General features: G+C 40.5%; 1 protein-coding gene across 2 annotated transcripts in view; it reads right to left on the bottom strand.

Annotated features, from left to right (window-relative positions):
• Positions 1-6,272: 6,272 nt before the first annotated feature.
• Positions 6,273-11,041, bottom strand: part of LOC120413418 (sodium- and chloride-dependent neutral and basic amino acid transporter B(0+)) — a 205,739-nt gene continuing 200,970 nt past the window's right edge. For both annotated transcript variants that reach the window (XM_039574232.2, XM_039574233.2), the window contains one exon: positions 6,273-8,349. In XM_039574232.2, the coding sequence (XP_039430166.1) occupies positions 6,897-8,349 (1,453 nt within the window). In that variant the 3' untranslated portion in view covers positions 6,273-6,896. The remainder of the gene's footprint in view (positions 8,350-11,041) is intronic.

Below are 11,041 nucleotides of genomic sequence, written 5' to 3'. Positions count from 1 at the left end.
CTAACCTAAAATCCCTTTGGCCAGTTGTCGCACTTACATCAATTTTTAGGGTGTGTCAAGACAGCACGACAAGATTGAAACTTCTTTCATATGAACAGTGACAGCAATGCACGGTTTTTTCGGTTTTTATTGAATATCTCAGGATTGAAATAGATTTTTGGGGATCTGTGAAGGTGTAAAGGTGAGGCGTTCTTAACTCAATTTGGCCCAAAATGCACGTGCGACAAGTTAGCACAAAGCGACGATTTGGTTATTGATGATTGAATGTCGATCAAATGTTTGACGCGATTAAATCTAGTGCTGAGACAAAATTAGCCAAAGAAACATTTCTTTCCATCATTCATCAACCGTTGAAAATGAGGAAGCGATTTGATGAAATTGCTTAATTTGAATTTTTACATTTTTTCCTGATTTTTTTTTTGCAAATCTAATTAACCGGGAATTTCAACTTTATATTCTCATCTATAAAAATTCTGAAATTGCAACAGTAAAATTCGATGAACTGTTGTGCATTTAATAACAAAAGCATTTATACACCAATTTTAAATATGAGACTTTAAGTAAGTAAACCGGGGTGACTTTGATAGGATTTCAATTAGTTTTTAGAATATTTTCCAACAGGTAAGGTTTTTCTCAAGATTATTATTTTTTAAACATGTACTGGGGTAGACCACACAAAGTCCATGCACTATTTCGGAAAAAAAGTTTTTTCAATAATGTTTAGAAAAATAGTAACGTTAAAAATTCTTAGTTTTAATTCCGGGGTGACTTTGATAGTCATAGTTTTTCTTGTTAAAATCATATTTAAGATATTCAAATTTATTTATACGCTAAATGTACCATCACTAAAGTAGCTGATATAGTTTTTAAGAAAAAAAATCAATGTTTATATTTAGTTAACTAAGTGTATAAGCTTTTTAGCAAAATACATATTAATTTTAGGTAAAATTGTTAAAATGTCGGAATTTTGCCTGAAATTTGTTAAAACTAGTTTTGTTTGTAAAATTATCGATTTATATTGCATTTTATACTGAATTCGAAGCACGAATCACAAGTTTTCACATCTATCTATATTAGTGTGGTTCAGGGCCCCTTGGAAATGCAAAAATGTCAGCTAGACCGTTGCATTGTTGATAAAATCATTGTTCTATGTCTCCTGAAGCTCCCCTGAAATTTTCAGCATATTTGGTTCAGGTTTCGTCACAGCTCTTTAGCATTTAAGTTTACATGGTATTTGCATGGGAAATCTTCAAGTTTTTAATTTTCTTAATGCAAAAAATCTTCTACCGAATCAAAAATTCTGAAACTTCTGATATATATCAAAAATAATATAGGGAACAATTTTGTAGAACACTTCAACTTAATCTGAGCAGAACTGACTTAGTTATAAGTGGATTAAGTGAAGGTGTCGATGTTGTGTTTTGCAAAGGGCCTCTTTCGCCAAATTTTCACCTGATGGCTCACTTTGATCGATGGCAAATCGTTTGACAACTTGTTTGTTGTTGATGTCAGAAGAAAAAAAAAATGGAACGGGGGTTTCAACTTCAGTGGAACAAATTAATCCGTTTTCTTCGTCTTTTCAGGTTAAATTTGAAGATAAGCTTTTGGCCAGCGAAGATCATGACTTGGACCCGATCTCTAGAACAAGACGGATTCAAGGATTTTTTTCAGCAACTTATTCAGGGCTTCTATTTAGTGTGGGAGTTGATGTGTTCCGTGGTGGTTTATTGAGGTGCTGACCGACGTTCGCGCTCCGGCGATGTACATGGGGCCAGCTCTACTCTGCCGTTTCCCCCTTACTGGAAGGGGGAAAGCTGGGGGAGGTCTATTGGTTGATTGGTGGCTTGTAGTTGCACCTGCAATCTTCGTCACCGGTGCAGCGTTTCTTCCACATGTGGGATGCAATCTTTAGTGCCGAATATTCTAAGGGAAAGCCGACAGACGTTACATCTTTTTCTAAACCGGGCATGCCGAGAAGGGGGGCCTCATTAGCGATGGAGCCAGCAGACTGAGGGTTGTCATCCTTAATGGCTATGGCGCGGAGGATGCCGCACAGGACTTACACTGACTACGCTGACCAAACCGGATGCACGCACACTAACTTAATCATCTGGTTCCGCACTTCCATGTGTAACGAGCGTGAACTGTCCACTCGGACCCCTGGATAGTAAAGATTGACTAGATTTAGGATAGATTTGTGGGTAATCGTGTGCGGGGTCCGGTGGTGTAATGATAAGCCTCTTGGCCTGGATTAAGTCCTAGTCGACCCAGATGGTATTTTTCGAGACGAGATTTGTCTGATCACGCCTTCCGTCGGATGGGAAAGTAAATGTCGGTCCTGGCCAAACCCAGAATTTAGGTCGTAAGCTCAGCCCAGGTGAGGAGTCCTTGTGAAACAAATCTGCCTGGATAGCGTCGTATTTGGCAGTTGGACTCGCAATCCAAAGGTCGTCAGTTCGACGTTTGGATTGCCTCACCGCCGCGATGTTTGCCCTTATAAGTGGTAATGATGGTCTCTTATAAGTGGTCAGCGTAGTCAGTGTAAGTCCTGTGCGGCATCCTCCGCGCCATAGCCATTAAGGATGACAACCCTCAGTCTGCTGGCCTCCATCGCTAATTGGCCCCCCTTCTCGGCATGCCCGGTTTAGAAAAGGATGTAACGTCTGTCGGCTTTCCCTTAGAATATTCGGCACTAAAGAATGCATCCCACATGTGGAAGAAACGCTGCACCGGTGACGAAGATTGCAGGTGCAACTACAAGCCACCAATCAACCAATAGACCTCCCCCAGCTTTCCCCCTCCCAGTAAGGGGGAAACGGCAGAGTAGAGCTGGCCCCATGTACATCGCCGGAGCGCGAACGTCGGTCAGCACCTCAATAAACCACCACGGAACACATCAACTCCCACACTAAATAGAAGCCCTGAATAAGTTGCTGAAAAAAATCCTTGAATCCGTCTTGTTCTAGAGATCGGGTCCAAGTCATGATCTTCGCTGGCCAAAAGCTTATCTTCAAATTTAACCTGAAAAGACGAAGAAAACGGATTAATTTGTTCCACTGAAGTTGAAACCGCCGTTCCATTTTTTTTCTTCTGACATCAACAACAAACAAATTGTCAAACGATTTGCCATCGATCAAAGTGAGCCATCAGGTGAAAATTTGGCGAAAGAGGCCCTTTGCAAAACACAACATCGACACCTTCACTTAATCCACTTATAACTAAGTCAGTTCTGCTCAGATTAAGTTGAAGTGTTCAACAAAATTGTTCCCTATATTATTTTTGATATATATCTGAAGTTTCAGAATTTTTGGTTCGGTAGAAGATTTTTCGCATTAAGAAAATTAAAAACTTGAAGATTTCCCATGCAAATACCATGCAAACTTAAATGCTAAAGAGCTGTGACGAAACCTGAACCAAATTTGCTGAAAATTTCAGGGGAGCTTCAGGAGACATAGAACAATGATTTTATCAACAATGCAACGGTCTAGCTGACATTTTTGCTTTTCCAAGGGACCCTGAACCACACTAATCTATATATATAAAAAATTTCGACGGTTTTGTTCGAACGCGAATCAATTCAACACGGAACGTCGGATCGAGGTGCTCTTTGTTGTGTTGGGTTCGTATAAGCCCAAAGAAGGTTCTTACGCTAACTAATTGACACTTTGGCAACTCTGGAACCGATTCCGGAGCATCGGCAAATTGTATGGGGAAAGTTACGTAAAATCATATTTTGATCCCAGGAGGCTGAATAAGCAAAAGGGCTAAAACGTCAACAAACGAAAAAAGGCAGAACGAAGTTTGCCGGGTAAGGCTTGTTTTACATGAAATTTGTTCAACTGAAATTGCCTATAAATCTGGAGTTTTTTTTAATTGTGTTTCAAAAACGCATATTATTTATTATTTACAAACTTTTTTAACCTTCTTCTAGAGGAAAATTGTCCAAAGAATCCGAAAATGCATTCCGTTTTCCGATGAAATATCATGTTCATTGAGAAAATCAAGACACTTTGAGAAGTTTAAAATAATGACTTTCATCAACATTTTCTTAACTATATTTAACTAACTTTTTAAACTTGTCAATTTTTTTTTTTGTTCTTCTTGAGGTACTTTGAACACTTCTCTACCACGGTCAGTATGTTTCTAACCCAAGCAACACACTTTGTCAGATAAACGTATTTCCTAACTGGTTGTATAACCAATCCGTCTGGTTGTCACAACTTGTTCTACAACTCCTGTGAACTGGAAAAAGCGCACTTTTTTCTGTTGTATAACTTGCCAGAACAAGATGCAAGTTATCAGAGTAAGTTGTACAATTGTATTTGACAACACTGTGCTAGCTAACAAGAGATTCAACGAAAAAAAGGAGGCGTGGTTTACGGCTGTGCTGTCAAATCAAAGCGCACACTGAAAAGGAAAATTAGTTTGAAAACAGCTGTCTAACCGTTGACTAACATACATGTAAACAAACATTTCTTATTAGAATTTCAATCAACGACGAAGCTAATAAAAAGTACGCTTGTTTCTGCCTGATTTATTTAAAATAATTCGAAATTGAATGTAAAAAAAGAAAAACAATCGTGGCGCGCAGTCTACGTGAAGTGTGAAAATTCCTTGCACGGCGAACTTTTAGATTTTCCTTTTTTGATGAACTTCCTCTTTCTCAAGATTCGATCCGATGACTTCGACGACTTGTTGTTCTCCACGGCAGGTCCAGGCGCGCTTCCACATCTCTCCACGGGGCTTCATAGTAAACAAGCTGGCCCAAGCGTCAATAAGAAGGCTGCTGTCTGTTTTGTTAGCTAAAGAACTTAACTCCAACGAAGGCTGTTGAAGTTATATAAGTTTGTTTCAAGTCAGTTGATATAACTCCACTATATAACTTTGTTATAACAAACCGTTTCAACTGTCATTTCGATTACCGTACCACGGAGTAATATTGAAAATCGGTATGATTTTGATTTATTGTTTTCTCTATCATAAACTCTATAAGCTGATAATTTTTGTAGCTTTTACCAGCGATATGTTTACAAATTAATCGGTCAACAATCAAAACTACTGTAATCTTCAATAAATAATCATTATTGAAACTCTGAATTCCTCATGTACAAATTTACACCACCTAACAACACGCAATGTCAAGTTGAATATGTATGTTGAGTATCCGTTATAAAATCTATTCTCCGAGAACATTTGTGTAACAAAGCGAGAAAACCTACGGTTATTTATAGAATGGTTGGCCACGCCCATTTTTCAGAAGATGCCGTCACATGACAATGTTAGATAAGCAGTGTGGCAAACAGTGCAATATTATTCTTATTCAACAAACTGTTTTCGAGGAAAACATTGCAGATGAGGGAACAGCATCTTGGCATATCAGCATTTTGACGTTTAATTACAGCTCATAAAAAGCGTTTTCGACTGAAATCAAGTAATAAATACCTCAAACGGAAGTGAGCAAGCAAGTTTCTATCGAAGTTGTTCCAAAATAAGTTGTTTAAACAGTGTAAATCAGCAAATTGGATGGAGTTAGGAGCGAGTGCATATTCCCTATGTTGTGTGTAAAAGTTGGAAAAGAGTGAAGTTGACTGTGTTTTAACACTTGTATGGCACACATATCATGAGTTACATAGGTCAGTTATACAAGTAGTGAAGCAAACGGTTATTTAACTAACGTTGACATTTTTTCACGTATGTTGATCCAAAACAGCTGTCTAACTGTTATTCAACAGTCGACAAGTTATGAGTGCTACTTGGGAAACCATTCCTTACGTATTTTAATTGTACTCTTCATTTTGCGGAAAAATCGCAAACCTATCAAAGTCACCCCGGCTATCAAAGTCACCCCGTTTTACGGTAGTACTAATTGAACTCACTTAAACTTCTAGCGATCGCAAGATAGTTTATTTGTAAAATAATTAGAAAAAGCTTGTTAGAAGCACTGTCATGATTTAAAACTCCATTCAAATTCGTAAATATATAATCTTGGTTTAAGGTTTTTTGTATGGTTTTATATTCTGAAAATAGTTTAATAAATAAGTTCGCGAACATTAAATGTCTCAAAATCATGATTGTTAAGAGTTGTAGAAACATCGCTTCGGTAAAAATATTGTTTGTGGGGGAAGAAAAAAACTCAACAGCACTCAAAGAATACCGTCATCTGGGGCGAAACGGGTCTCATGGTGCGAATTGAGATATCGGAAGTAGCTTTGTGCCAAAGGGAGTTAAACATGTGATATTAAAAGTAAAACCATTTCACGTTTTGTTACTTGTTTTATTTTTTTATTTTCTTCTGTAATAGTAGTATGTACACCTCGTTCGATTTATTCTAACTTTCTACTGTAATTCCTTTTTAGGAAAGACTTCTTCCAATAGATATTCCGTAACAAACTACCAATTGAATTGTTGCTCATAACGTTTTGCGTTGGCGTTGCTAAGCGTAACTATTCTCTACTTAAGAGGGGTTCTTCTAACACCATATAACAGCGAAGAAAAATGAGAAAACAAAACGGATTCAATTACATAACATCTATTGCGTAAATCAGTCCTATTCGACCCTAACACGAACTTAGGGAGCGGGTTTCAAATTGTTTAACTTGTTTCCTTCGTGTTACACTTTACCAATAAAGATTCAGATAGATAGAGAGTAAGGAATGTGTGTGTGTGTTTTTAAAAATTACAAAAGGTGACACTAGATTCGCTTTTTAGGTTTAGTTATTACAATAAATAAGTTTGGCTTTTTCCTAGGTTTCGTAGGTGAAATCCTACTGCTCGGTTCCGTTACGATCACTCAACGATCTCTCGAACTAATATACTAATATTTACACAACGTGGTTGGGGGCGGGACCAAAAATAACGAAACGAAACGACTATATCTATAAAACAAGTTCACTGTTTTAAAGCTCCGTGGAGTACTCCTCCGAGTTGATGGAGAACTTTCGCCAGCAGATGTGGTCCGCCTGGCCGTTGCTGATGAAAATGTCCCGGTTGTAGCCCTCGTCCGGGTACGGATTCTTGTTGGTTTGAGCATTGTTCTGTGGTTTTGGCTGTGCTGGCTTGGCCTGGCTCGACAGCAGATACGTCGGCACGGGCGGCGCCAGCTGGTTGACTTTGTCCACCTTGGCGAGGGGATTCCGCACGATGGCACCACCCCGGTAGCCGTGGTCATCGGCCATGATTTCGATGCGCGACGTGAAGCTGTTGTCCGAGGTCTTCCTCGAGTTGATCAGCCCAGCTTGGCTTCGTTCGCTCGGCGTCCGCTTGTCGGTTTGGGAGGATTTTCGCGAGCTTGCTGACGCGTGCGGGGACTTTTCCTGACTGATCGAGTCTACGCTGTACGCGGTGTTCTTCTGCTTGTACTGCGGGTACTTGTCAACGCTGATGTCCTCTTCAATGGCCGAATCTCCAAATACCGAGCCGCTGTAGTTGGGCGAGTTGCTGCCCGCGGTCGAGAGATTCCGGTTGGACGATCCGTACTTGTTGGAGTGCGAGTACTGGCCCTTCTTGATCGAGTTGGTGTAGTCTTTGGTTCCACGCCGTCGCAGCGTAAAGTCCCGTTCACCGGTGTCCTCGCACACGGACTTCCACTGTTTCCAGGCGTGACGCACCAGAGGATCCGCCGGTCCCCAATCTTTCGATGGTTTCGTAGCGCCATGAATCATGCTGAAGATGTTGTAATCGACCTGTTTGCTAATCTCCACGCAAGCCAACAACATGATCACCACCAAACTAAACACCACCGACATCCACTTGGGGAAGAAGTCAATCAGCAGGTCGTTGTCAAAGTAGGTAATCGTCCACCAGGACAAGATCGCGATCAACAGCACCGGAATGATCCCCCAGATGAACAGCCACGCCTTCAACACCGGCCGCCCCAGCGAAAACTCCAGATCCGTGTACAAATTCTTCGACCCGTACACCCAAATGATCATGATGATCTCGAAGATCATCGCACACACGATCAGCGACCCAACGATCCGCGTGTCCAGCAGTCGGGGAAAGATGTAGTTGGGGCACAATAGTCCGGCTATTGCGACAACTAGTCCAGCCAGGCAAACGGTGTAGTTCGGGTGCTTCTGGATCATACGCGTCGAGGTGTAGATGTAGATCGTCACGGACACCAGCGAGCAGACGAAGAGCAGCGCAAACGACAGACCCGGGATGATGCGCTGCAGCAGCGGGTCCGACTCGTTCACCGTCACGGCTCGGTCGTACACTGCCGTCAGGGTGGCCAACTCCGGGTACAGCAGGTCCGGACTGGCGGGGGCGGTGTTGTGGAACTGGAACACGTAGAAGACGACCGCGATCGTCGTGATGAGGATGTTGAAAAAGATGTACACGAAAGATGTCCTGTGGGGAAGGGGAAGGAAAGATTGTTTTAGTTTATTGTTGCAAATGTTATGCGCCGCTAGTCTGCACAGGACCTGACGTCGAAGAAATCCTTCTCATGAAAATAGGGGATGGGTTAGAAAAAGTGGAAGCAGTTCTTGAACGAGCATCAAATTGGAAGAGCAGGTTTTAGCAAGTGTTTGTGTACTGAGGTAAGATTGACTAACAAAACTCTAGGTTTCCGCTTTCTACAGTGGCCCTGGTCCTACTGGGTCCTGCGAGCAAAAACACAAGAGTTGGCCCATGGCGGACACCCAATGGCTGTTTAATTGAAAAGTCTGATGCGAGAAAGATGTTGGTGGCCAGGAATGTTCGAAAAAGGCAAGAGTATAAGTTTAGATTTTAGAAGCCCTTACACGAAGCTTAACAATATTTCCAACCTGGTCAACATCGACTCATCGTCAACCTGTTACAAGGAGACAAGGAATGTCCTGGAAGAGAATTTCGACAAAAAAGGTGTGTTCAACTGCCTGCGTCAAAGTACGAAAGAATACAAGCAGTAGCAGCAGAGGAATCGAACCGATGTTCTCAACGCCGAAGCAATATAGTTCAGCAGTCAACGCATACATTGCATTGACTGCTCACTAGGGTGGTCCAAATCCGGACTTTTTTGGGGCTACCCCCTGAAATCAAAGATTGATCCATCACTAGGCTTAATTCCAAATTTGAGCTTATTCTGACCACGGGAACCCCTCCCTCCAATCGCTTAAAGTTTGTATGGGAAAAATCGTCAAAATGTAGCAACTGTTTTACTTTTTTACCTGTGGAAGGCGCCATAATTATCCGATTCTTACCATTTCTCAAATGTAGAATCTTCATTAAATTTAGAACAACTTTCCCGAAGACACCATATTTTTAGGATTTTTTCCCGCAAAGTTATTAGCGCCCAAAACTGACCCTTTTTGCGCGGCCAGCTGTAAGGGGCTACCTAACAACGATGTTTATTTCCAATTCGTACTCGCACGTGCTCTCTCTCAGGTTCAAACTCTCTCACGAGCTTGCTTGCCTGCCTGCCTGCCTGTTTACCAACAAGCGCGCGCTGTTTCTCTGCTTGGACTTTTGTCGTCGTCGTCGTTTTCGTTTGCTATCCGCTGCGCTGCGTTCTTGACATGTTTATTATAATGTTGAACTAAAATACCAGGTTTGTTTTGAGATATAAAATTAAATGTAATATGTGATCAACAAAAGATATTATAATATAAGAGCTTTGATGAATTAGTTCATCCATGAATCGTCTTCTGTTCTGATCCAAACCTAATTGCAAACGTTTTGGATTTTAATTTATCTGCTTTTGTTACAAGAAATACCATGCAGTTTTTTTAGATAAAAAAGGAAGGAATTTTCTTTAGATTTTTTTTTAAACTGAATCCAAATGAGTATCTTAAAGAAAGGCCGCAACTGTAAGATCTGAAGGTAGTTAACGATTGTGCAGAAAGAGATGTTTCCTGAATCGAAAAATTTACAGGTAAACTGACAAAAAATGATAAACAGTTGCAATATTTGTTGCAGGTGGTCTAGGAACACAGAAAGAAATTTCCAGAAAGAATAAAAAAATAATTTTAGAGAGTATGAATGAAAATTTGCAGCAATAATTGTAAAATTGCCTTGTTTGTACTACACCCAAAACTGGCAGCGCTAGTCCGAGAGAATTATGGTCTCGAGTCGAGAGAATAGTGGTACCATTCACGGACGCAGAGAACACAGCTCGAGATGGGCGATAGAACTATTCTCTCGAGGTTCATTTGCAAAAAAAGTTCATCCGTCAATAAAAAACCAAAAGTGTCGACAACGGGAATCGAACCAGAGACCTTTGACAAACCAATCCAATGACTTAGCTGCCTCGGCCACCACAGCTTGGTGACCAAGGAGAAGTCAGAAGTCAATGTATGACACTTGTTGGAGATTTATTGATTCAACTAACGAATGAACTCATTTGTTATGATGGTGTGAGTTGGTACCATTATTCTATCGATTTTGGCACTGAGCCCTCAATAAATTTTGAGAGAACGATTATCTCGACTCTGAATTTTGGGTGTAAGTATATTTTTGTTAAAGCAAACTACCTAAAGGAACAACATTTATATTACCTGAAGATTTTTTTTTTAAATAATTGAATCATTATCATGTTTCTTTAGCATATATGAAAAACTGCGTGTAATGCTTAGAAAAACAAACAAACCCTGTTCTCATAACATTTGCTGTAATTTTTTAATCGAGCCTAAGCTGTCTTTTCTTCAAACTATTTTTTTCAGCGCAGTTTTTTTTTATTTTTGTCATAATTTAAGAATTTATATGCTAAATATATCTCAAAACAATCCTGCTATTTTAGTTGAAAATTATAATAAACATGCCAGAAACGCAGCGCAGCGGATAGCAAACGAAAACGACGACGACGACAAAAGTCCAAGCAGAGAAACAACGCGCGCTTGTTGGTAAACAGGCAGGCAGGCAGGCAGGCGAGCAAGCTCGTGAGAGAGTTTGAACCTGAGAGAGAGCACGTGCGTGTACGAATTGGAAATAAACATCGTTGTTAGGTAGCTCCTTACAGCTGGCCCCGCAAAAATGGTCAGTTTTGGGCGCTAATAACTTCGCGGGAAATAATCCTAAAAATATGCTGTCTTCTGGAAAGTTGTTCTAAATTAAAGGAAAGTTC

This window comes from Culex pipiens, chromosome 3 (assembly GCF_016801865.2).
Source record: "Culex pipiens pallens isolate TS chromosome 3, TS_CPP_V2, whole genome shotgun sequence".
NCBI lineage: Eukaryota > Metazoa > Arthropoda > Insecta > Diptera > Culicidae > Culex > Culex pipiens.
This window is presented reverse-complemented; position numbering and strand designations above follow the sequence as displayed.